This window comes from Aethalodelphis obliquidens, unplaced genomic scaffold, assembly GCF_003676395.1.
Source record: "Aethalodelphis obliquidens isolate GAN/ISIS:26980383/991018 unplaced genomic scaffold, ASM367639v1 scaffold34, whole genome shotgun sequence".
NCBI classification, from domain to species: domain Eukaryota; kingdom Metazoa; phylum Chordata; class Mammalia; order Artiodactyla; family Delphinidae; genus Aethalodelphis; species Aethalodelphis obliquidens.
In genome coordinates, this window is record NW_020837978.1 from 5,167,519 (window position 1) to 5,194,876 (window position 27,358).

At 44.1% G+C, this 27,358-nt stretch overlaps 1 protein-coding gene across 2 annotated transcripts in view; it reads left to right on the forward strand.

Annotated features, from left to right (window-relative positions):
• RIOK1 (RIO kinase 1) overlaps positions 1–17,551 on the forward strand; it is a 29,751-nt gene extending 12,200 nt beyond the window's left edge. For both annotated transcript variants that reach the window (XM_027128315.1, XM_027128316.1), the window contains exons 7-17: positions 821–933; positions 1,045–1,125; positions 2,162–2,248; positions 2,660–2,797; positions 3,212–3,315; positions 3,533–3,639; positions 6,344–6,409; positions 7,424–7,543; positions 8,378–8,431; positions 12,947–13,114; positions 14,195–17,551. In XM_027128315.1, the coding sequence (XP_026984116.1) occupies positions 821–933; positions 1,045–1,125; positions 2,162–2,248; positions 2,660–2,797; positions 3,212–3,315; positions 3,533–3,639; positions 6,344–6,409; positions 7,424–7,543; positions 8,378–8,431; positions 12,947–13,114; positions 14,195–14,305 (1,149 nt within the window). In that variant the 3' untranslated portion in view covers positions 14,306–17,551. The remainder of the gene's footprint in view (positions 1–820; positions 934–1,044; positions 1,126–2,161; positions 2,249–2,659; positions 2,798–3,211; positions 3,316–3,532; positions 3,640–6,343; positions 6,410–7,423; positions 7,544–8,377; positions 8,432–12,946; positions 13,115–14,194) is intronic.
• The last annotated feature ends 9,807 nt before the right edge of the window (positions 17,552–27,358 follow it).

The following is a 27,358-nucleotide window of genomic DNA, read 5'->3' on the forward strand; positions in this document are numbered from 1 at the left end:
TGTCCTTCTCATTGTTTTCTTTATGTATGGCATGCTACTTTTCTATTAGCAACTCATTCTGTGGGAAGCAGTTCTCAGTATAATTCACTTTATAAATCATGAGATGTAAGAATGTCTTCAGATATTTTCCACGTACTTGAAATACAAAAATGTTTGAAACCACTTCTCACGTGTATGTATGTATGTATGTGTATATTTATTTATTTAATTTGAAGACCTATTTTTTCAATTAATTTATTTTTATTGAAGTATAGTTGCTTTTCGATGTTGTCCTAGTTTCAGGTGTACAGCAGAGTGATTCAGTTATATATATACACACACACACATATATTTATATATATTTTTATATATATACTTTTTCAGTTTCTTTTCCCATAAAGGGTATTAAAAATATCGAGTAGGGTTCCCTGTGCTCTACAGTAGGTCCTTGTTGGTTATCTGTTTTATATATAGTAGTGTGTATCTGTTAATCCCAAATTCCTAATTTATCCCCCTCTTCCCCACCTTTCCCCTTTGGTAACCGTAAGTTTGTTTTCTGTGTGTGTCTCACGTGTGTTTAAACTGGCCTTTACTATACATGTAAGTTGGAGGTATACTTACTGTACTTTTTGGTGTGATGTTTTATATTTTAATTCACATATTCAGAAGAGGATGGTGTTCCTTATGCACAGAATTTCAGTTCCTTATGCACAGAATTTCAGTTCACTTGACTTTTTTTTTTTTAACCTTTGAGGATAGACTCAAATAGATTGCAAAAGTAAAATACTACGTATAGTTATTTAACACAAACTTAAGTTTCTTTGTTTTTGACTTAAAATAGGCTAATGTATATCACGCTCGCACAGCAAACGGAGAGAGCAGAGCAATCAAAATTTATAAAACTTCTATTTTGGTGTTCAAAGACCGGGATAAGTATGTCAGTGGGGAATTCAGGTGAGCTCAGGGTTCTTTTTTTTCTTCCCCAGGTGACTTGATTTCTGTATCCTAAAAATAAAAACTAGAATAATGGAATGATTGAAATAGCAAATATTTTTCTCATTCAAGGTTTCGTCATGGCTACTGTAAAGGCAACCCCAGAAAAATGGTGAAAACGTGGGCAGAAAAGGAAATGAGGAACTTAATCAGGTGACTGTTTGGGGTGTGTGTGTCTGTGCTGTGTCTGCATGTCAGCCTCAGAGCTTTCCTCCCAGCAGGTCCTGGTGTGGTTCTGTCCAAAGATAGGGTCTCGCAGAGCTCCGTTAGATCTGCAGAGGTGAGCAGAGGAAACGCATTTCCAAGCGAATAGGAGCTACCTTCTCTCTCCTGTTTTACGAACCCATTACAGGAGAATTGTGCCCCGACTTACATTTATTCTGCAAGGCTGGGTCATGTGAAAAGCCTTGGGAGCCGTGTGAAAAGGTTTAGAATTTATACTGAGGATGATAAAGAGCCGTTACAGGATTTGAAGCAGGGAAGTGACACAATCAGGTGGTGAGAATAACGTGTCATTTTTTTTTATAGGTGTTGGAGTTTTAGGCAATTTTGTTAGGCCCTAAGCTCTTTATCGTAGTTTCCTCTTCTTCAGTCCCATTTTGGACACATTTCCATATTCTTTGTTTGCATTGGCACCTTTGTATCAAGTAAAGGCAACTGAGATCAAGTTTCCTCAATTGAAGTTTTAAATTGGAAGGTTTTTTTCTCCCTTTCAAATATCTTTTACCTTTTATATATGCTATACATAGGTGCCATACACTGGATATTGTAGCAGTATTCAGCAAAGGTCACTTGTTTTGGAAGTCCTTCTGAAATCTCCTTATGCTCAGTTTGCGACTGGCTATGAGTTCACTATTTTTATTCATCATTGTTGACACTGATCAACTCAAAAGATAATTGCAGACATATCTGCTGTATTTCATCGGTTCTGAGGCGCCCGTTTCTTCACAGTTTGACATCTCTGGGCATCGAACTATGCCATGGAGGCTATGGGATGTCCTAGTTGAATTGCTGGTGTTTTGCCATCCTTGGTGACGCGTAACGGTGCCGCTTAAAATCACGGGAGGCCTGGGTGCTGTTTCCTCACGGCACTGCTAGTCTTGTGCACTGCAGCTGTTGTAAGTTGTTTTAGATTAGGTGCTTTAGCTGACTTGTTTCAGCTTTTCGTTTATCTGTTTTCATATCACAGGCTAAACACAGCAGAGATCCCGTGCCCAGAACCTATCCTGCTGCGAAGTCATGTTCTCGTCATGAGTTTCATTGGCAAAGACGACATGTGAGTGTGTAGGAGGCCTAATAATTACACGCCCAGAACTGTATTTTTTAGTGCTTTGAATTATCCAACATGTGAATATTTCCCATTTAAATAGCTCCTTGCGTCTTGTAATATTTTTAATGAATCTTTCCCACTCTATTAGTGCATAGAGTCACTAATTTGTTCTACTGTTTTTAAGTCCCAAAATGCTTCAGAATAACAAAGCTCACCTTGTTTTTTGGGGAATGTCTCGTACAGTCAGCTGGAAAAGCATCCGTTTGTGGACAGCTTTTTATTGATAGAACCGTATCTCTGGAGCGAAGCACATTGTTCAGTGATGATTGGTAGAAGAAAAGAACGGGTAACAATGTTAGGAAGCAGGAAGACTTGTTCTGGGTCCGTTTATCTGAGTTCACTTTATTTTTGTTCAAGGCCAGCGCCGCTCTTGAAAAACGTCCAGTTATCAGAATCCAAGGCTCGGGAGTTGTATGCGCAGGTGATCGAGTACATGAGGAGAATGTACCAGGACGCCAGGCTCGTGCACGCGGATCTCAGTGAATTCAACATGCTGTGAGTGTGTGGCCCACGCGCATCTCCCAGCAGTCACCTCGTGTTCTTTGGGGAAATGAACTAAATCCCCGTCCAAGAAGTCCTGCTAAATTCCCCAGTTGTAGAGTTGGCTTCCACAGGGTCGCAGGATAGGATGTGTTCCCTGCCTTTGGTGGCCTTAGTCACAGAATTGACCACTCTGATCGTTAGCAGAGCTAAAGGACTTGGGAAATTTTCTCAGTTTTCATCTCTTGTTAGTCAAAGTGGCTCCTCTTACCCACCTCATTCATTTTATTAGTTATTTCCATTGCTACTAAAGTAGAAATGTTTAAACGAGAGTGTGGGCGAGCCGTGGTGCGCCCTAGCCCCGCGTGCCCGGCCCTCATGCCAGCCTGGAGGCAGCGTGCAGCTCACCCCGGCGCACCTGGCCCGCAGGTACCAGGGCGGAGGCGTGTGCATCATTGACGTTTCTCAGTCCGTGGAGCATGACCACCCGCACGCCTTGGAGTTCTTGAGGAAGGACTGCGCCAACGTCAACGGTGAGTGGACACTGGGATTGTCCCCCAACTTGTTTGCGCCGGTGCTTTTCACTCTGGTAAACCGTTGATAGAGAATCTTGGCACTAAATCGTTTGATGCAGTGATACTGACACCAGTGTGGGTCATGGGGTATTTTTATCTCTTTGTTTTTCTATGAAGGGGTTGGATTAACAACCTCTTCCCTCGCAAAGCTCTCACGAATGTCTTCCCGTGACAGGTTTCTTTCTGAAGCACGGGGTCGCCGTGATGACTGTGCGAGAGCTCTTTGAATTCGTCACGGATCCATCAGTTACACATGAGAACGTGGACGCGTATCTGGCAAAGGTGAGGTGGGGCCAGGACGGGAGGAACAGACAATAGCGGTAGCGATTGCACTTCTGAGGGACTCAGGGCTATTAGGCATGACTTTTATTCATCATGACAGCTTCCAGAGACTGTCTCCTGATTTCACAGCTGGGGAATCAAGCAGTAGTAAAAAGCCGTTGGTAAAGCCAGGTTTCTTGACTTTAACCATCAGCAAGATACACAGGCTGTCAAATTTGTGAATGTGTAGTAAGAAACCTGTTAGCTTTGGGTCATTAATTCCTTTCCCTTGTTTCTCAGAGGGCTTTTTGCATCACAGAACTTTTTAAATTGTGGTAAAATATACACAGCATAAAATTTACCATTTTAACCATTTTTAAGTGTGTGGTTCAGTGGCATTAAGTACACTGTTGTGTGTCCATTACCACCATCCATCCATGGAACTTTTTGCATCTTGTAAAATAAATTCTGTCCCCGTTAAACACTAACTCGCAGTCCCTCCCTTTCCCAAGCCCCTTCTGCTTTATGTGTATGACACCTACTCTAGGTACCTCGTATAAGTGGAATCATACAGTATTTGTCTTTTTTTGGCTGACTTATTTCACTGAGCGTAATGCCCTAAAGGTTCATCCGTGGTGTAGCATGACACCGCATTTCCTTTTGAAGGTTGAATAATCTTCCATTGTGTGGATAGACCACATTTTGTTTATCTGTTCATCCCTTGATGTGTACTTGGGTTGCGTCCACATTTTGGCTGTTGTGAATAACGCTGCTGTGAACATGGGTGTGCAAATATCTCTTCAAGACCCTGCTTTCAGTTCTTTTGGGTGTATACCTGCAAGTGGGATTGCTGGATAATATGGTCATTCTACTTTTAGTTTTTGAGGAACCGCCATACCGTTTTCCCTAGTGGCTGCACCATTTTACCCTGTCACCAGCAGGCTGCCTGGGTTCCAGTTTCTCCACGTTCTTACATCCTCACCAACACTCATTATTTTCTGGTTTTATTTTTTGTTTTGTTTTTTGAGTAGATGATGGGTGGGAGGTGGGGTCTTGCAATTTTGATTGACATTTTCCTAATGATTAGTGATGTTGAGCATCTTTTCATGTGCTTGTTGGCCATTTGTATGTCTTTGGAGAAATGTCTATTCAGGTCTGCCCATTTTTTAATTAGATTGTTTTTTTTGTTGTTGAATTATAGAAGTTCTTTATATGTTTAGGAGATTATTAACCCCTTGTCTGATATATGATTTGCAGATGTTTTTTCCCGTTCCATGGGCTGCCTTTTCACTCTGTTGACCACACCCTTGGATGCACAGAGGTTTTTAGTTTTGATGTCCAGCTTATCTGTTTTTGCTTTTGTTGCCTCTCAACCGTAGAATACTGAACACATGGCCCCTGAACAGGTGTTCAGGTTCATCCCACCTTTTCACACTCTCCCCTTTGCCTGGAACGCCTTCCCATTTCTACCTTTGCTCGTCTTGCTCTGCCTAGGGAACTTCAAAGCTCAATTCAGAAAGCTCTCCAGGAGAAATCAGGCAGAGATCATTGTTTCCATAGGTATATTTTCTATATTATCTAACTCTGTAACGGACGTAGTCACACTGTGTCCTTCTTATCACATTAAGTTCTTTTTAATTTTGTCACCCTCTGCTAGGCTGTGAACTCCTAAGGGACAAGATTTTACTCTGTATCACTGGTAGCTACTCAGTACCTGGCACAGAGGAAATAATCACGTTAATTGAATAAGTAAATATCACATCACTTCTATTCTTAAACTCTTTTTTTTTTAAACATAACTTTCTTTTTATATAATTTTTAAAAATTTATTTATTATTTATTTACTATTTTATTTCTGACTGCGTTGGGTCTTCGTTTCTGTGCGAGGGCTTTCTCTAGTTGCGGCAAGCGGGGGCCACTCTTCATCGCGGTGCGCGGGCCTCTCACTATCGCGTCTTCTCTTGTTGCGGAGCACAGGCTCCAGGCGCGCAGGCTCAGTAGTTGTGGCTCACAGGCCTGGTTGCTCCACGGCATGTGGGATCTTCCCAGACCAGGGCTCGAACCCGTGTCCCCTGCATTGGCAGGCAGATTCTCAACCACTGCGCCACCAGGGAAGCCCCCTTCTTAAACTCTTTAGCACTAATTTTAATGTGTGAACTTAAAAAACTCTAGTACCACTGTTGTTTGCTTTCCTCTGTGTATTCTAAATAGGTTAGAGAACACATCTGAAAGTTTACAAGCCAAAAGAATCTATAGAATCTTTGTCACCTTCTTAGTGTCAGTCATCGTTTGCTCAAAGAGCTTTCTTTGGGGCTCTGTCGTGCGGCGGCGTTAGAGCCGTGGACTCAAGGTGAGCGGACCCTCCCGCTCCTCTGTGATCCCCTTCGTGGACAGCTCAAGAATTGAGGAAGGGTTCTTTCTTTCGGTGTCAGTTTTCCTTTAATAAATATTTTTGTTAATCGTTTAAAAATTAGTCAAAACAGTATTACTCTTGAGGAAGAGTCTAGGGATGCCCTGAGGCTAGACGAGTTTGATTTATACTGTTAACCTCTGGGTTCGATGACAGCCTTTTTGGTGAGTTCTACCATGGAGAGCTAACCTGTACCACTGGAGGATACGCAGGGTGAAGGGCTGTACCCAGAGAGGCTAGAACAGCTTTCCACTAAAATTGGGGAATGGATGTGGGTTGAATGTAAAGGAAAGTGATTTTTGTTTTCTTTCCAAGGCCATGGAAATAGCATCTCAAAGGACCAAGGAGGAAAGGTCCAGCCAAGATCATGTGGATGAAGAGGTAAGATGTATCATCTGTTTACTGACTTAGGAAACACTTGTGTCTTGAGGTCTTTTTTTTTATATTGCTGGGGCATGATCTTAATTTTAATAGATAAGCAGTTTTTTTAAATGATGATATTTCATTGAGACATAACATGTTACACGATTCAGCTGCACGAGGTTGTGTAACTTACATCCCATTACATCCTTCCACTCAGTGACCTGTTAGCCCCTCGTCCTGCGTGGAGAACATTTTTACAGAACCCCTTGGAGGACGTGATTCAAGAAGGAAGAGCCTGTTTTAGTTTGCTAATGTGAATTTTTTTTTTTTTTTTTTTTTCCCGGTACGCGGGCCTCTCACTGTTGTGGCCTCTCCCGTTGCGGAGCACAGGCTCCGGACGCGCAGGCTCAGCGGCCATGGCTCACGGGCCCAGCCGCTCCGCGGCATGTGGGATCTTCCCGGACCGGGGCACAAACCCGCGTCCGCTGCATCGGCAGGCGGACTCGCAACCACTGCACCACCAGGGAAGCCCGCTAATGGGAATTTTGAAGTGATTTAAATGTTGCTTTCAGTCACACTGTAGATTTTAAAGACTCGTGTTTGGTAAAAAGGAAGACTTTTTTTAAAATCTTGGGAGTCGGTATATTTTTTTGTGAAGGTGATCCATAGTAGGCTTTTACAAAATAACAATAATTCTCACAGCTGTCGTGTGTGGTGTGATGGGTGAGTATAAGATACCCCGTACACGTCAGCTGTGGCGCAGGGTCGACGATGCTCGCATGAAAGAGCCCCTTCCTCTGTTAGGCATAGCCAGGGGGCGCTTGCTCACGGCAGCTCCTTTCTCTCCCATCAGAAAGGCTTCATGGAGTACAGACGAGGGGAGAGAAGGGTTATTCTAAGGGTAACCGTATATCAGAGCTGAGGGTGACGATGGTGATGAGTTCCTCTGTGACCTGATGGGGTGAGGATGCTGAGTGCGCGGGAGAAGCACGTGAATGAGTCTCCATTGTACTTTCCCTCTGCGTCCGTTAGGTGTTTAAGCGAGCTTACATCCCTAGAACCTTGAATGAAGTGAAGAACTATGAGAGGGACGTGGATATAATGATGAAACTGAAGGAAGAGGACATGGCCATGAACGCCCAGCAGGACAACGTGAGTCGCTGGTTTGTCTTCAGCAAGTCAGCTCACCGCAGAAGCTGCCGGCCCAGACCCGCCGTCTTGAGTGTCGGCCTCTAAGCTAGTGCGACCGCTCTTTCCCTTCACATTAGCAAACCCTCTGCGCACGTTGCTTGTAAAAGGAATCAATCCCCTGGTCTTTGTGAAAGGAAAGGACACACTTGAATGAGTCCAACAGACTATAATTGCAGGAAAAGGAAGATTTGTATAGAAGTCTAGGCTATAAATGGTTATTATACTAGCTCCACTAACATATGTGTTTCAGAGTCTGGAAAATTTTTTTCTGCTTAAGGGCCAGATAGTAAATATTTAAGGCTTCGCAGGCCAAGAAGCAAAACTGAGGCAATTATGTGGGTTGTTATATAACAAGAGAGAAAAAACTTCCCCCAAATTTTTGATGAAATTAAAAATACTTTAATAATAATTGAAAACACACAACTTTTCATGATACAGGTCTACTAATGAGAAAAGAATAGAGTTATTTGGGGGAGAGGAGAAAACATTACATTTAGTTGAGATTCAGAGTTAGGCCTTTCTATCATCAAATTGATTGCAACGCTTTATCCTTAAAAACCACCAGGCCGCAGGTCAGATTTGGCCTGTGGGCCAGAGTCTGCTGACGCCTGCTGTGCCTGTGGGTGAGAACCACACCCATGCTACACACTCTCTGTGTCCCATGAGATAAATGTTAGGCACCTTTTTATAATCACACAAGGTATCATTTAGACCACAGTGTTCTTTCTTAGTATTGCAGTGTACTTCCGTGTCCAGTTTTATGTTGATTCTTGTTTTTTTCTTTTTGGTTTCAAGATTCTATACCAAACTGTCACGGGACTGAAGAAGGATTTGTCAGGAGTTCAGAAGGTATGCAGAACATGTGTTACTGTTCATTTACTTGAAAACTCTTTCAAAGGATATAAAATTTCATGTCAGGTATTATTGAATTAACAGTGGCGTAATGTTACTAGTACAGATGCTTTCAAAGTCCATGGGCATTTTCAGAAATGCCCTTTTTATGTTCATTCTTCTTAACCATGAGACTGAAATGTGGAAATGCGTGGTTTATTCTTCATTCTGCCCCTGAATTGCTCTGTTATTGTAGCTGAGGCATCGATTCTTTTTGTATCCTGTTCTTCATTTGTGAAGTTATTAACAAATAACCATGTGCTTGTTGATGTTTCTACAACCAACTTAAAGCAACAGTGAGATCTGGTCTCATCCCAGCACACAGGCTGTTGAAGGGCTAGTCATGCTGTCTCACAGTACAGATTCCTGTAGTGTTTTTTTCTTAAAGCAACTTTCTTTTGTCTTACATTTTCAAACGGCAGGGATTGATTCTTATTTAAGCAAAAATAAAGGTAGTTCTTACTTCTATCAATGTGATAAACCATATTAACAAATTGAAGAAGAAAAACCACATGATCATCTCAATAGATGCAGAGAAAGCTTTTGACAAAATTCAACACCCATTTTTGATAAAAACCCTGCAGAAAGTAGGCATAGAGGGAACTTTCCTCAACATAATAAAGGCCATATATGACAAGCCCATAGCAAACATCATCCTCAATGGTGAAAAACTGAAAGCATTTCCACTAAGATCAGGAACAAGACAAGGTTGCCCACTCTCACCACTCTTATTCAACATAGTTTTGGAAGTTTTAGCCACAGCAATCAGAGAAGAAAAGGAAATAAAAGGAATCCAAATCGGAAAAGAAGAAGTAAAGCTGTCACTGTTTGCAGATGACATGATCCTATACATAGAGAATCCTAAAAATGCTACCAGAAAACTACTAGAGCTAATCAATGAATTTGGTAAAGTGGCAGGATACAAAATTAATGCACAGAAATCTCTGGCATTCCTATACACTAATGATGAAAAATCTGAAAGTGAAATCAAGAAAACACTCCCATTTACCATTGCAACAAAAAGAATAAAATATCTAGGAATAAACCTACCTAAGGAGACAAAAGACCTGTATGCAGAAAATTATAAGACACTGATGAAAGAAATTAAAGATGATACAACTAGATGGAGAGATATACCATGTTCTTGGATTGGAAGAATCAACATTGTGAAAATGACTCTAATACCCAAAGCAATCTATAGATTCAATGCAATCCCTATCAAACTACCACTGGCATTTTTCACAGAACTAGAACAAAAAATTTTGCAATTTGTATGGAAACACAAAAGACCCCGAATAGCCAAAGCAATCTTGAGAACGAAAAAAGGAACTGGAGGAATCAGGCTCCCTGACTTCAGACTATACTACAAAGCTACAGTTATCAAGACGGTATGGTACTGGCACAATAACAGAAAGCTAGATCAATGGAACAGGATAGAAAGCCCAGAGATAAACCCATGCACATATGGTCACCTTATCTTTGATAAAGGTGGCAGGAATGTACAGTGGAGAAAGGACAGCCTCTTCAATAAGTGGTGCTGGGAAAACTGGACAGGTACATGTAAAAGTATGAGATTAGATCACTCCCTAACACCATACACAAAAATAAGCTCAAAATGGATTAAAGACCTAAATATAAGGCCAGAAACTATCAAACTCTTAGAGGAAAACATAGGCAGAACACTCTATGACATAAATCACAGCAAGATCCTTTCTGACCCACCTCCTAGAGTAATGGAAATAAAAACAAAAATAAACAAATGGGACCTAATGAAACTTCAAAGCTTTTGCACAGCAAAGGAAACCATAAACAAGACCAAAAGACAACCCTCAGAATGGGAGAAAATATTTGCAAATGAAGTAACCGACAAAGGATTAATCTCCAAAATTTACAAGCAGCTCATGCAGCTCAATAACAAAAAAACAAACAACCCAATCCAAAAATGGGCAGAAGACCTAAATAGACATTTCTCCAAAGAAGATATACAGACTGCCAACAAACACATGAAAGAATGCTCAACATCATTAATCATTAGAGAAATGCAAATCAAAACTACAATGAGATATCATCTCACACCAGTCAGAATGGCCATCATCAAAAAATCTAGAAACAATAAATGCTGGAGAGGGTGTGGAGAAAAGGGAACACTCTTGCACTGCTGGTGGGAATGTGAATTGGTTCAGCCACTATGGAGAACAGTATGGAGGTTCCTTAAAAAGCTACAAATAGAACTACCATATGACCCAGCAATCCCACTACTGGGCATATACCCTGAGAAAACCGAAATTCAAAAAGAGTCATGTACCAAAATGTTCATTGCAGCTCTATTTACAATAGCCCGGAGATGGAAACAACCTAAATGCCCATCATCGGATGAATGGATAAAGAAGATGTGGCACATATATACAATGGAATATTACTCAGCCATAAAAAGAAATGAAATTGAGCTATTTGTAATGAGGTGGATAGACCTAGAGTCTGTCATACAGAGTGAAGTAAGTCAGAAAGAAAAAGACAAATACCGTATGCTAACACATATATATGGAATTTAAGAAAAAAAAAATGTCATGAAGAACCTAGGGGTAAGGCAGAAATAAAGACTCAGACCTCCTAGAGAACGAACTTGAGGTTATGGGGAGGGGGAAGGGTGAGCTGTGACAGGGCGAGAGAGTCATGGACATATACACACTAACAAACGTAGTAAGGTAGATAGCTAGTTGGAAGCAGCCGCATGGCACAGGGAGATTGGCTTGGTGCTTTGTGACAGCCTGGAGGGGTGGGATAGGGAGGGTGGGAGGGAGGGAGACGCAAGAGGGAAGAGATATGGGAACATATGTATATGTATAACTGATTCACTTTGTTATAAAGCAGAAACTAACACACCCTTGTAAAGCAATTATACCCCAATAAAGATGTTAAAAAAAAAAAAATAGTCGATTGATTGATTGATTTGGCCGCGTCAGGTCTTAGTTGCAGCATGTGGGGTCTTTTGTTGTGGCGTGGGCTCCAGGGAGCGTGGGCTCTGTAGTTTGCGGCATGTGGGCTCTCTAGTTGAGGCACGTGAACCCAGCAGTTGTGGCGCGCGGGCTTAGTTGCTCCGCAGCATGTGTGATCTTAGTTCCCCGACCAGGGATTGAACCCACGTCCCCTGCATTGGAAGGCGGATTCTTAATCACTGGGCCACCAGGGAAGTCCCACTTCTTTTAATATTCTTTTTTTTTTTTTTTTTTTTTTGCGGTACGCGGGCCTCTCACCGCTGTGGCCTCTCCCGTCGCGGAGCACAGGCTCCGGACGCGCAGGCTCAGCGGCCATGGCTCACAGGCGCAGCCGCTCCGCGGCATGTGGGATCTTCCCGGACCGGGGCACGAACCCGCGTCCCCTGCATTGGCAGGCGGACTCTCAACCACTGCGCCACCAGGGAAGCCCCTTTTAATATTCTTAATGAAAGGCTTGAATATGAAGGATCACGGTTTACATTCTGAAAATTGAGTGTGTTTTTTTTGTGGGAAGAATTGGACTAGGAGAATTCTGGGTTTTATGCAGCAGGTGTGATGGGGTAGGTGTGCTTTGAATTCTAGAGCAGGAAGATTGTGCTATAACTGGCTGGAAAGCCTTTCTGTACAATCGCCTTTTAAAGATCTGGTTTTTTCATTATGAAAAGAAAACCTCGTGGTTTTAAAAATGCTTCCTCCTGCTTTAAAAACTGCTAAATTTGGACTTCTCTGGTGACGCAGTGGTTAAGAATCCGCCTGCCAATTCAGGGGACATGGGTTCGAGCCCTGGTCCGCGAAGATCCCACATGCCACAGAGCAACTAAGCCCATGCGCCACAACTACTGAGGCTGCACTCTGGAGCCCGTGAGCCACAACTACTGAGCCCGTGTGCCACAACTACTGAATCCTCTGCGCCTAGAGCCTGTGCTGTACAACAAGAGAAGCCACCGCAATAAGAAGTCCGTGCACCGCGACAAAGACCCAACGTGGCCAAAAATTTAATTAATTAATTATTTTAAAAATTGCTAAAATTCAGGGAAAAAATGAATGTTTCTCTTGTTTAAATATTGTGTTCCCTCTTGATTGGATTAACAAGTGTTAAATGAAATTTAATTCGTAGGAAATCCACTGTGAAGTTATCCAAGTAACTTCACTTTTTACTTCTATGTGTATTTCTCCTCTTTCCAAATCCCGGCTCGACCCTCCTGATTTCCTGCAGGAGGTAGAGCGGTCCTGTTGTTGATCTAGGTCACCCAGTGAAACCCCAGTCCCTGTGTTTGGGTACGTCCTTGAGCCGTCCGGGAACGACTCCTTGAGGCGTCCTCCCTGACGTTGATTCCATTGTTTTGATGTTTCAATACAGGATGTTATTTTTCAAAGTCTGTCTGTAAGGCTGAAATCTGATTTTTGGCCTTAACACATTTAATACCAATAGATAACTGACTGGTTTAGAATAACATGGTCCTCTGATACTTTCAAGGTCCCTGCACTCCTAGAAAATCAAATTAAGGAAAGTCAAGTTAAGGAAAAGACTTGTTCTGATTCAGAAGATGCCAGAAGCTCTCCGTGTTCTGACACAGACTCTGAAGACCAGGGAGACAACGCCTGCTCCAGAAAGCCCACCGCTGACCTTGAAGTTGATAAAAAGGTTAGCCACAAACTTAGATTCCCTTGTTTGTCAGTACGACAGCACAACCCCTCAAGGCTCTCTGCTCAGATATCTGGATCATAGTTGCTGAACACATTGGTCAGTAAGTCCCTCCACCTGAAGTTTTAGTTCCCAAGCGTGAACTTTGCTTTTGGTGGTAACATCAGCTAGAGATTGGGCTTCTACTAAGAGCTCCTTAGGCACTGCCTAGAGAGAGGGCACACTAGTTTCAGTGCATTGATGAAAAGTGATTGTCATGCACTTGAAGAACAAATGATGCTGGAGTTGCCCCATGGTGAAATACCAAAAAACCATTTCAGGGGCATTACAGCCCAGCTCCCTGTTTCCAGAATCTCTGTTTCTTCCACTCCTGGCCGTGGACATAAGAGATGCTACTGATGAAACAATCCGTGATGGCTAACTGTTACTCTTTAGTCTTAGCCTGATCCTTTAAACCTTATAGAGTGAGGGTTCCAAGACTTCTGAGAGACATACCCAACTCCCTAGCACACGTTTTCTTTGGCTATCTTCAAATTTCTATTAAGAAATCTTAAAGATAATTTTCATCCCAAATTCTACCACGAAACCATTATCATTTTCAATTTTTTTTCTGTGATGCTCACTTTTTATCTTTTTACATATATTTTAAAATTTAGTTCTGGGGCTTCCCTGGTGGCACAGTGGTTAAGAATCCGCCTGCGCCAATGCAGGGGACACGGGTTCGAGCCCTGGTCCGCGAAGATCCCACATGCTGCAGAGCAGCTAAGCCCGTGCGCCACAACTACTGAGCCTGTGCTCTAGAGTCCACGTGCCACAGCTACTGGAGCCCACGCACCTAGAGCCCGTGCTCTGCAACAAGAGAAGCCACTGCAGTGAGAAGCCCGCACACCACAATGAAGAGTAGCCCCCGCTCACCACAACTGGAGAAAGCCCGCACGCAGCAACAAAGACCCAACACAGCCAAAAATTAATTAATTAATTAATTAATTAATTAGTTAAAAAAATTTAGTTGTAATAATATGAATACTCAGAATGAATTAAATTTGCAAATATTTCTACTTTTTGTTTTTGTTTTTACAGGAAAGAAAAAAGATGGTCAAGGAAGCCCAGAGAGAGAAAAGAAAAAACAAAGTTCCTAAACATGTGAAAAAAAGAAAGGAGAAGACAGCCAAGACGAAAAGGGGCAAATAGAACCAGAACTGTATGATATACAGTGATTTCCCATCACCTGCTCTCTGAGCTGCATCTGGAGGATGGGTTATTGATTTTAACTGAATGGTTATTACTGCAGTGTCCTCGTGGACGGATTCACGTGTTTTCATGTAATTATGTAAAAAGCTCTAAGCTCTAGTGTCTAGGTCTAGTCTCTAGCTCTTTATGGTATTGATAGAGGATTGTTTAAGCTACTATTTTAATGAAGAACTTTATACAATTTTACTTTTGTATATATTTTCTCCTGCAGTTTGGTTTTTGAAGCATCGTAACTGTTTAAATGTATTGAGCAGTTATGCAAAGGCACTTTGGACAAACTTGGGCAAATTGTTTTTGCTTTGTTTGTAACGTGCCAAAGACCCATCTGAAATCATTTGATTATAAGGCCACGGTTTCTATAAAAGGGGGTTTCACTGATTTAGAGAATTCAGTTGTTGATATAATCGTTCATCACAACTTTGTTCTATGTGTATTGATGATTATTTACAATAAGTTACTCTTCATCTTTCATATTCTTTTTTGAGCTAGGACCTCCTAGTTTATAAGCTATTTCACATTCAACTATGAGGTCTGTTCATTCATTCATCAAATATTTGAGTATTTTAGGTGCGAGGGATACAGCAGTAAATCAAAAGCAATTTCCATAGATAAACCTAGTTTCCCTTAAACCGAAGCTTGCACCTGCTTGTTTGAGAGTCAGTGGGTTATTGAGGGAGGGGCGGGCCTACTGGATAAAGCAGACAAAAGTTACTACCTTCAGCTGGTTTGCGTTTTAATAGGAAGACAAGGCATTAAAATAAGTAAAAAGTAGTCTATCAGCAGGTAATATATTCCGGGAGAGGGGAAGAAATAATGTAGAGAAGAGAATGCCTGGGGTGCTGGGAGAGTGCAGGTTTAAAACAGGCCACGCTGAGAGGCCATATTTGGGCAAATATTTGAAGGATGTGAGTCGTGCATATCGGGAGAGAAGAGCATTTCAGGCAAAGCAAACAGCAAGTGCAAAGGCCCCGAGGCGGAAGTGTGTCTGAAATGTTCCAGAAACAGGGAGCTAGAGCATCATAACCACGGGGGGAAGTAGCAGCTTAGATCAGGTGGTGGTATGTGCCTGGAAGGTTTTGAGCAGAGGAATGGTGTAATCTGACTTCTGTTTTGAAAGGGTCGCGATCCCTTTGGCTTCCAGGGAAAATGGACTAGGAGATGGGTGGGGGTGGGCAGGCAGCTGGGTGTGTACCGTGGTAACCCACGCGACAGGTGACGGAGGCTCGGTCCAGGATGGTAGCAGTAGACATGGAGAGAAGCGGTTGGATTCTAGGTAAAGCAGGCACGGTGAACTGGATGTGCCGTGAGAAATGCCGATTTTAGTCCTTGACTCAAAGGCAATTTCCATAGATAAACCTAGTTTCCCTTAAACTGAAGCTTGCACCTGCTTGTTTGAGAATCTGTGGGTTATTGAAGGGGTGGCGGGGTCAATTGAGCTTTTAAAGTTTTAAGTCAAATTTATTACGTTCATAATAGCCTCTCTTCCTGACTTGAAACAAGTTCAAAATATGAAGTATAATTTCAGTGAAACACAATTGTATGTCCTGTAAAATATTCTACAGTTAACACAACCAAAGAGAAAACGAAAAAGGAGACTGAGCAATCCAGTACACCCTGGGGGATTCATCTTCAGGACCCCCCGGTTCTCTCATGGGTTGGGTCTTACCTCCAGCCAGGCGTGTTTGAATCAGGTGGTCGGGCTCCGCAGTGCCATCTTTGGTGAATCGAATGCAATCACTAGGCTTAGATTCAGTTTCTCTGGGCAAAAGTGGTGTCGGTAGGACGGACACTCATTACCTGCTGCCGGGAGGAAGTGGCTTGTGACGTGCCGGGATTTGGGACTGGGGGGGATTCTGATTTGAGGAGCCTTTTTCTGGCAGCTTGCTCATGTGGCTGTTTCCCCGTCTGGATTCTGGGCTGTAGTGTGGCTGAGTGGGAACCACTGGTAACATTCTTGGCAAACTGGTCTGAAACCGTTTCCCTTGTTTGTTTTTTGGCAGGAGGTCTGGAGGAAGGAGCCTCTTTGTAGGCAAACTTAACAGGGCTACTTTCTGGCTTTAACTGCAATAGAATTTTGAGCACTTGACAGGTTTTAGTGTCCCTGGATTATTGGTTGTGCAGTGACTTTCCATTTGGAGAGATGAGCTTTGGGGTCTCTTGATCCAAAGGCTGGGACATCATTTTGTCGGTTGTTGATGTATCTGGTTTTCTGTCCTATTTTGTTGATTTTCTAATCCCTTCAAAAATGCAGGTGTTTCTGAAAGTTTACTGTGAGGAATCTGGTTGATTTCGTTGAAGCACAAAATCACAGCTATTTCCTCTGCGGCTCTACTTATTATTCCTTTGATGAAGCAGTTTAGGAACAGAACTTTCCCTGGCCCAGGAGCTCCAGCATTTGAGCCTGGCCTTGGAGTGAAGAGGGGCACAGTGGCAGCTGGCTGCCTAGGTCTGATCAAATGCGAATCCACGTTTGGGGCTGACATCACTTTTTCTTTAGCTTTCTCTGCTCCTTGATGAAGATGGACTCAATCGGTTGAAGAACTTTGTAGTTTGGTACTAAGACTTGTTGGAGAAGAGCTCTCCTTTTCATGGGTTTCTGCTGAATTCTGTGCAAGCAGCTTGTTTCTTGGTTGCAGGCCTATCCTGTTTTGTGGCTATGATTTCATTCACCTTTTGGCTCAAAATGAAGAGATGAAGATGTTCTTCTAGAAGCTGGTAAAAATTCACTTGAAGGACATCTCAAACGTCATGGGCTCTGAATGTTGACATTTCTAAAAATCCTTTTGGTTTTCAAGAGCTTGACAGATTTTCTAATTTTTAGTTGTTTATACACATATAAGTAAAGACCAGGAACATTCATTCAGAGCTTGACTTTGACTTCTGGGGTTTACTTTTTGATGATGAAAGGGTCTCATGAATCAGCAGGTATGGTCTGCTGGTATGGTCAAGGTATGTATGGTCTCCTGTGAAGATTTCCTGTGACCACATCAAATGGCTAAGATTTTCAACCTTTGGTGATCATAAAACAAGAGCTCTCCATGTTCTGTCTCTTGAATTGGATTAGGTTATTACATTCCTAATCCATTTTGGTTGGAGTTCTGTTTTGTTTTGTTTGTTTGTTTTGCAGTACACGGGCCTCTCACTGTTGCGGCCTCTCCCGTTGCGGAGCACAGGCTCCGGACGCGCAGGCTCAGCGGCCATGGCTCACGGGCCCAGCTGCTCCGCGGCACGTGGGATCTTCCCAGACCGGGGCACGAACCCGTGTCCCTTGCATCGGCAGGTGGACTCTTCAACCACTGCGCCACCAGGGAAGCCCTTGGTTGGAGTTTTTAACTTCCATATCCTTTGGGTTTGTGTTACCTTGGACATCAGGGCTTTTATTAGCGCTCCAGGGGAAATCATAGTTTTGTGTCTGAAATCATTTAAGCTAGTTTCCGAAGGAAAAGGTATCTTTCTTGGGTCTGTGTTCTCCAGAGATCTTAGTCACGGTTGGTGGTGCTGTGGGAACCTCTGGGCTTGAACTTAGAGAATGAAGACTTGAACTCGCGGAATTTTTGCTTTTTGGCTTTCCTTCATTTTCTGTGTCACTCCACATCCTGCTTTGACTGCTGGCAGCCCGCGGTCGTGAGGAGGTGGCCCTCGTACCGCCTGGAATAGCCACACACCCACAAAATCCTTTCTCTCTCCTTTTTTCCCAGAATGGCAAGGGCATCATCTGTGTGTGAGCACAGCTATTTCTAGCTCTCTGAGAGCTTTCTGCCCCTCTTATCAACGCACCTTAATAATTTTAAGGCCGAGCAACTTAATCATCTCGGGGTGAAATTTTAACCTTTACGCATTTTCTGCATAGCTGCCTTGGAGTCCTAAGCTTGTCAGTGAAAAAGTGGTGGGTGCTTGGGGTCCCAGCGCAGCAGCTGGAGAGGCGGGCAGGCAGAGGATGGGCTGTTTAAAGTACGCATGCGCGTTGCCCTTGAGGGTAGCATCTGCGCTACAGCCGTGGGCGTGAGTGGCTGCATAGGAGAGCATCAGAGGTTTAGGTCAAGGAACTGAGGCCAGGGTTTTGGAAGGACCATCTGTGTTAGGACAGGGCCTAGTTTTAGAGTGTCAGTGAGTGACATGCCTGAATCTTCAGTGGGCTGGGAGAGAGGTGACGCGGACGCTTCTGTAATGTAGTGGGGAGGTGAGTGGTGTCGGACGACGTCAGTGCCCTCCAGAGAGCCAGAGTTTAAATGGGGCAAGGAGAGGGGAACCCTCAGAGAAGACGTTGAGGATACGAGGCTTCTTGCTGGTGTCTGACCCCACGTGGGTTCCAGACGGCACTGGGGGGAGTGTTTCAGGATGGAGAAGAGTAGGAAAAGCCCCGTTGTGGGGTTGGATGCTTCTGGGTCTGAGGACCTGACCCCGTTAAGTAGGCAGATGCCACAAGCACCTGGAGATAAAGAGTAGTGCCTGCCTCGTGGAGTTACTGTGAAGGACACAGGAGAGCTACGGGGAGCTTGGCAAGGGCTGGATCAGGCTGGTGAACCCGGACTCCGTCATTCAAGATGGAACAGTCCAACCCCTTGGTGTTCCTGCAGTGATGTGAAAAAAGGTTCACAGAACCTAGAAAGTATCTTGCCTCCCCCCAGAAACGTTGAACCTCAACCCATGTCGCCGCCAGCTGTAATCAGCAGTGTACAAAGTATACAGCTCACAGGAACAGGATAAATGATGCTGGGAGGATATAGTCAACCGAATTCAGAATAAGGGGGAAAAAAAAGAAGAGGGAGAGCTATGATAAAGAGGTCTAAGAGACATATTTCCCAATGCTGCGGATTTCACTTGGACCCTGATTAGATCAAACCAACTGTAAAAAGATGGACTGTTTGGGGGTTTCTTTTTAGACAAATAGGGAAAACTAAAAATGGAGGAGGTGTTAGATGATAGTAAGGGATTGTTCATTTTACTGGATGTGATAGCGGTATTGTATTTAAAAGTGGTTCTCTCAGAGTATGGACTGAAGTCTTTATGGGTGAGATGGGTAGAAAGCCTGCGACTGTTTCAAAATTCTCCATCCTTGACCGACTCCTAAAGGAAAGTGGTGGATGAAGCAGAACTAGCAGGAGGTCAGTAGTTGCTAAAGCAGAGGAATGGCTGTGTAGGGATTTATTATACTCCTCTCTCTCTGTAACAATTTCTGTAAGAAAAAAAGGTGGTTTTTTTTTTTTTTACTGAGTCAAAGTAAATATATTAAGTACTTAAAACAGGGCTTGTCACATAGTAGTTCTGTATTACACAAGTATCTATATTTTTATTTTACTCGTTATTCTTTTAAACTTTTTTTTTCTTTTTTTTTTTTTTTTTTTGCGGTACGCGGGCCTCTCACTCCTGCGGCCTCTCCCGTTGCGGGGCACAGGCTCCGGACGCGCAGGCTCAGCGGCCATGGCTCACGGGCCCAGCCGCTCCGCGGCACGTGGGATCCTCCCGGACCGGGGCACGAACCCGCGCCCCCTGCATCGGCAGGCGGACTCTCAACCGCTGCGCCACCAGGGAAGCCCATTATTCTTAAGTAACTTTTTTTGCCCAGGCATCAGGGTTTAATCATCTGGGCCAAAGAAGTAGGTCTAGGTAGGACTGTGATGGCTTCTGGTGCTGGCCCAGCTCGGCAGTGTCGCTTGAATGTCACTTGAATGTCACGTGAATGTCACGTGAATGTGAAGGCAGTTTGAGAACTTGTATATTGAACGAATGCTGACAGAAGTTTTAGTGCTGCCAAGCCTGACCCTTGTTTTAACATATGTCACCTTCTCAGTGACCTGTCCTCACCACTCTGTCTGGATTTGCAGTCTGCCCCCTTAACTAAGGCGCCTACACCCCTTATTACCTTTGCTTTGCGTAGTTTTTCTAAAGCTCCTCTAACTAACTTACAGGTAGACCTCGTTTTATTGCGCTTCACAGGTAATTGCGGTTTTTACAAACTGAAGGTCTGTGGCAGCCCTCTGTTGATCACGTCTGTCTGGGCCATTTTTCCAACAGCCTTTGCTCACTTCGTGACTCTGTGTTACATATTTTGATAGTTCTCAAAATCTTTGAAACCCTCCACCAGCAAAAAGATCACATCTCGCTGACAACTCAGATGATGGTTAACTTCTTTTAGCAATAAAGGATTGTTTAATCACTTTTTTTAGACACAATGCTATTGCACACTTATAGACTACAGTCTAGTGTAAACATCACTTTTTTATGCGCTGGGAAACCAAACAATCCATGTGACTTGCTTCATTGCGCTACTCGCTTTATTTGGTGGTCTGGAGCCAAGCCCACGGTATGTCCCAGCTCTGCCTGTACTTACATGCTGAGTTTTCTCATACGTATTGTGTGTCTTCCCTCACCTCCCAACCTCTTCCTAGAATGTAAGCTCCACAGGGGCAGGGATTTTTATCTTTGTTCAGTCTTGTATCCCAGCACCTAGAATTGTGTCTAAAATACCGTAAATGCTCAATAAATATTTAAGGGAATAATACGTTGTGTTTCTTAAAGGTGGAGCTGTGACATCAATTGGATACACACACCACCACCCCCCCATGATGATAAAAATGAAGACTAGGGGTTGATGTGCATTGACTTGTGCCCTCTAGCCCTCCCTTCAGTGACCGGGGGCACCCACTGTAAGGTGACCGATCTACGCCCGGGGGCTACAGCGCTGCCTCTGCACAGCCTTCTGTCCTCAGACCCTCGGCATCAGCGCAGCTCTCCAGCCAATGGAACGGGTGCATTTTAAACTGGATTGTTGTTTTGACTTTGACCACGTGAGACCATTTGACTGTTATCCAAAGTGCTTGGGCAACAGTGCATTGACTGATGAGTTCTTCAATCCCAAATCACCATAACGTAGGAGAATGGGAGACCTGATAGGAGCCTAGCCTTATAGTCACGCATTTTCCCAACTCTTCCCAAATATGGACTGAAAGTTCTGAAAACAAGTTGATCTTAAGAGATGGTTCTGGTGGTGGTCTGTGAGAACTGTTCCAGATACAGATTTTTTTTTTTTTTTTTTTTTTTGCGGTACGCGGGCCTCTCACTGTTGTGGCCTCTCCCGTTGCGGAGCACAGGCTCCGCACGCGCAGGCTCAGCGGCCATGGCTCACGGGCCCAGCCGCTCCGCGGCATGTGGGATCCTCCCGGACCGGGGCACGAACTCGTGTCCCCTGCATCGGCAGGCGGACACTCAACCACTGCGCCACCAGGGAGGCCCCAACAGATGTATTTTTGATGTATTTGTGGGGGGAGGTGGGCTCCACTTCCTACTCCACCATCTTGACCTCCTCCTCAAGGGATGGTTCTGAGTTTGAACTAGGCCTCTGCTTCCTTGAGAAGCTGACCAACTTCCACAGTGAAGCACAATCCACAGGGCATAAAACAGGACCCCAGCCCCAGGGGTGGGCGTGATTGTCAGTAGGTGCTTGGTCTGGCCCAACGTGGTTTTTCAGTAAATGATACCAATATTGGCGGTGATGTTGGGAGCCTCCCTCCTGCTGCCGGGCACATGAGCGTGGTCAAGGCTAGCCGGGGCAAGTTGCAGGAATGGATAAGGCACCTGCCGTTGGGGGAAGATTTCTCGTCTGTGGATTGCGGGAATTGGACCAGATAGCCATCAAATTTCTCCTTTACAATTCTATTATTTTAAAACGCATAGCATGGACTTCCCTGGTGGCTCAGTGGTTAAGAATCCGCCTGCCAATGCAGGAGACATGGGTTCGAGCCCTGGTCCAGGAGGATCCCACATGCTGCAGAGCAACTAAGCCCATGTGCCCAACTGCTAAGCCTGTGCTCTGGAGCCCACAAGCCACAACTACTGAGCCTGTATACCACAACTACTGAAGCCCGCGTGCCTGGAGCCCATGCTCCGCAATGGGAGAAGCCACTGCAATGAGAAGCCCGCGCACCGCAACGAAAAGTAGCCCCCGTTCACCACAACTAGAGAAAAGCCCACGCGCAGCAACGAAGACCCAATGCAGCCAAAAATAAGTATAAAAAATAATAAATAAATAAATAAAAAAAAACCGTGTAGCACAGATGACTCTTATTGAAAGGAGTTGCCAATAGGTATTTTTGGGACTTCCCTGGCCATCCAGTGGTTGGGACTCAGCGCTTTCTCTGCCAGGGCCCGGGTTTAATCCCTGGTCGGGGAGCTAACACCCCGCAAGCTGCGAGGCATGGCATGAAAAAATGAAAAAAAACTTTCAGAGAGAAGGAAAGGGGTCTCAGATGAAGGCTTGAAGAGGAATACAGAATGAAAAATAAAGCACGTGTGAGGGCAAATAAATAACAGCCATTGATTGTTAAAAAAAAAAAAAAAAAAGAAAAATTGTGTTTTACCGGAGTCCTGGGTATTGCTAAACAAAGTGCTGTGGTTTTATCAGGATGGCCAAAGGCCTCAAATTTCGTGCTCAAAGAAGTTTTTCTCATGGATTCTGCACATTGTGTGTTATCTATTTCTGATTATGATTTCTGGCTTTATATAAAATTAATAAAGCAACTGACAGAGTGAAAAATAAAGTAGCATATCAATGATTTAGAAAAGGCCCTTCAGAGGCCAAAGGACCAGGTTAGAATTACATCTCTTAAAACAGTTTGTTTATTAAAATACAGTAAGTGGGTTTAAGGTGCCAGTTATATCCCACAGGCCAGGTTTGCTTTTTACCTGTATCATAGTCTCATAAGGCAATTTTATTTTCTTTACCATGTGCCATTTGAATTTAACGATGGGAATTCTGTTCCTTGTCCTGCAATAATTTTTGCTCCTCTGGAGGGAGATATTTGCCTAAGTTCTTATCATTAATGTCCTGAGAGCTGCAGGAATGGCCCGTGGACTATTGATTGCACAGGAGGCATAAGACTAGTCAAGTTCATGTCTTTACCTTCTCTTTAAAGGATTAAATGAATGGATCCTTATGACAGCAGGTGCATGTTCGGTGGTTGATGTTTAAATTAATCCTTTGCAGAAGCTCCTGAAGAAAGAGCTCCTCAATAACATTTCCTAGAAGTTGTAATTCATTTAATCAGGAGTTGTTCGTTTTACTTTAAAATTAGACACATACTTGAAGCAAAGAATATCAACCACACACAAAAAGACTCCTAAAGAGCCTTAGACTGGAAATCTGACCTGTTATTAACTTGTGATGCTCACTTCATCTTTCTGGGCCTCAGTTTCCTCATCTGTGAAACGATGACATTGGGGAGATGAAGCCTGTGATCATTCTTGAGCTGCACTTTCCACGTGGTATCCACGGGCCACATGTGACGGTTAAGTTTTTGCAATGGTGCTAGTCTGGACTGAGAGTGTCAAATACACACCGGATTTTGAAGACTTAGTATGAAAATAATATATATATATATATATATATATATATATATATATATAAAGTAACTGTAATTTTTTTATAGTGATTACTTGTTGGAATAATAATATTCTGCATGTATTGGGTCAAATAAAATAAATTAGAATTAATTTCACCTATGTTTACTTTTCTTGTGGGGTAGAAAATTTTAAATTGACATATGTGAATATGTGGTGTATAGGACACAGCAACATACAAAGGAAGGAATGAGCAAGATGTTCCCCAGAATCTATCTCAACCCTTCTTCTACAAGAGAGTTTTAATATTTCATATTCAAAAATATATTATTTCTGAGGGCAAAATTGCCATTCTAATTGGCTTAAATACAGATCGTATATACGGTGTATGAGGGACAATAGGGCTTTTTAAAAATAAACAAGTAAAAGGAGACATTAGGACTTCCCTGGTGGCGCAGTGGTTAAGAATCCGCCTGCCAACGCAGGGGACACGGGTTCGAGCCCTGGTCCGGGAAGATCCCACATGCCGCGGAGCAACTAAGCCCATGTGCCACAACTACGGAGCCTGAGCTCTAGAGGCTGCGAGCCACAGCTACTGAGCCCACGTGCCACAACTACTGAAGCCCGTGCACCTAGAGCCCGTGCTCCACAACAAGAGAAGCCACCACAGTGAGAAGCCCGCGCACCCCATCAAAGAGCAGCCCCCGCTCGCCACAAGTAGAGAAAGCCCGTGAGCAGCAACGAAGACACAACGCAGCCAAAATTTAATTAATTAACTTAAAAAAGGAGACGTTAAATACTTGTTTTCTCCCCACAGTATTTTGTGTGCTTGTTGGTTTGCTCCTCAAACTTTCCTACCGAAAGGGATTCACCGAGACAGAAGAACATGGCCCCAGGATGCCTTCCACTCCACTTCCAGGCAGCCCTCTTTTTTTTAATCTCTTAAAGCTTAAGAGATTTTAGCTTAAAAGACAAAATCCATGTGAGTTTTGCATTCATAATAAATTTCTGTTAAGAACTTTGGGGAAAAGTTTTAAATTACCATCAAGTAATATCGATACTCCAGGAAGTGGTGCCTCATGTATAACCCGAGGTTTCCTTGGTCCACATCAGGACCGTCATAATCATATTTTATTTTAAAGTCAGTTGCTAGTGAGGATAGTGTAGCAGGATTATTGCTTGTAAATTGCAGAATAACCGTGTCCATTATATTGCAGTAAGGGTTAAATGAGATTTAATGCAGACAAGTCATTTAGCACACACTAAATGTTTCTAAAATATAAGTATTGGCTATTATTCTCATTTGGTTCCTAATAGGTGCCATTCCACATAAAATGAAGGACAGAGGCTAAAGACGTTTTCTTAGAGGATGCTGACTGCACTGGGATGGCTCACATCAAGTTACAACATTGTATCAGGACTGCCATTATACCAGTGGGATACCGGTTTCATTTACAGTTTTGTTCATATTTATGCAGGTGTTAGTAGGAGCCCATGTGTCCTAACTGAAAAAGTCTCAGATTTGAATTAAGAAACCCTGAAATTTAGTCCAGGATCTGCTACTCCTTTTTATTTATTTATTTATTATTTATTTATTTATTGCGGTACACGGGCCTTTCACCGTTGTGGCCTCTCCCGTTGCGCAGCACAGGCTCCAGACGCGCAGGCTCAGCGGCCATGGCTCACGGGCCCAGTCGTTCCGTGGCATGTGGGATCCTCCTGGACCGGGGCACGAACCCGCGTCCCCTGCATCGGCAGGCGGACTCTCAACCATTGTGCCACCAGGGAAGCCCCCCTTTTTATTTATAACTTATACCCTGTCTATGAAGAACTGTTAAATGGTCTTTAGTAAACAGCATATTCAATACTATCGATAAAGGGAACAAAGCCGTTTGGAGGAAGGGAGACGTGAATACAGCAACAACCTATAGGCTGATATACTTGTTGCCTGGCTGAATTTCCTCATGTGTTGGGCTTGGAAAAGTCATTTGACATAAGCCCTTGTCTCATCTCCTTAATGAGGGTGATTGCTAAGGCCTAAGCACTGAACTTGCAAGTCAGACAGCCTGACTTCAAATGCCACCTGGTTGGCATTTGAAGTCAGCCTAGTTTCAAATTCCACCTCCACTATTTGCTAGTTGGACAAACTTGGGCAAATCAAACTTTCTGAACTCGCTCCTTCATCTGAAATGAGCATGGTACTCAATTAATATTGGTTTCCCCTAAGAATTCGAGGAAATGCTAAGGCAAGTTCAGTGTCGCTTTCTTGCTCCGTTTCCCTCTTCCAGAAGGAATACGTTTTATTTTACCAACAGGGTAACTGGGAACTTAAAAACGGAGAATTCCAGAGCGAGGGGTCTAAGTCCATGGACAGCCCTTGGAGAAGTGAGGAGAAAATGACCTTCACCACCAACAGGTTGCTTCTGGAATAGGGTTTTAGGAGCAGATGAGGGGTGGGAATTCCCTGGTGGTCCAGTGGTTAGGACTCCGCCCTTCACTGCAGGGGGAACGGGTTCCAACCCTGGTCAGCCAGAGGGCGGGGGATGCGGGAGGGGAATCTAGTTATAAGCAAACTAGTGGAAAAGGTGCAGATGAGGACCAAATGTACATGGTGAATTTCTGTGGAAGGAACCTCGACGAGGCGGAGGGCAGGGGACTGCCGGAGGGGTGAGGTGGGAAGCGCAGAGATGGGTAGAAAGGGGAGGGTGGAGGAGTCCGAAAGCCAAACTCCCAGCCTGGGCAGTTTCACTTGTGCCAGCCCCGCCCTAGCTTAAAAGGGTGGGCGGAGTCGGCCTCATCACCACTCCCTGTTTTGGGGCCTGGGATCTCTGCGTGAAGCTTGGAGGCTCAGGTGGCGCTGGTTCGGCACCCACCCTAGCGCCTGAGCAGGAGAGGCCGGCTTTCCCAGCTAGGTGAAGGGGTGCGTGCTCACCCCAGGGGCAAGGCTGGGGCTGCGGCTGTGAGATCAGCTGAGCGCTGGACTCCCCGCCCCCCGGGACCCGAGTGTCTCTGGGCAGGCCGGCCATGTTGTAATTAGCATTCTGCAGGAGAGCCGTGGGTTGATTTGGGGGATGGTCGTTTTTCTGGTTTTGCGTTTTGGCTGCTTTTTGTTTGGTTTGGTTGGTTTTAGGTTCATGGCAGCCTATGGAGCATCTAGTTACCCGGCTCAGTGGAAAGTGGAGAGCCGGTGGCCCTTGCTTTCACCGGGAAGCCCACTCTGGTTAGGATGTCTCTGTCCCCTCCTGCAGGAGCTTCGCTGCTTCTTCCCCGGTTTATGAACGAGTCTGCTTTGTTTGCTGCTTTTAGCCTGTGCTCGCCAGGGAAGAAAGTGGCCAGAAAAGCAGTGAGCAGTCTCGGCCATTAGCTGGATTCACTCTCCCAGCATCTCTCTGAAATACCTTTGACCTTGGGGCATGGTTCTGTGGCCCTGGGATGGCCCAGAACGGGCTGAAATTCTCCTGCCTCTGGAGTCTGGGCTCAGGGAACAGAGAGCAGGTTCTCTAGGGACAGTTGTCCAGGATGAGGCAGTTTCTCAAGGTGTCACGGAGATGGAAATCTAGCTCTCTGACTGGAATGGGCTTGTTAGGAGTCCAGGAAAAAAAGAAAAAAATCCTTCAAGGATCTTAACAATGGGAAAACATTTTTGTAACAAAGGAA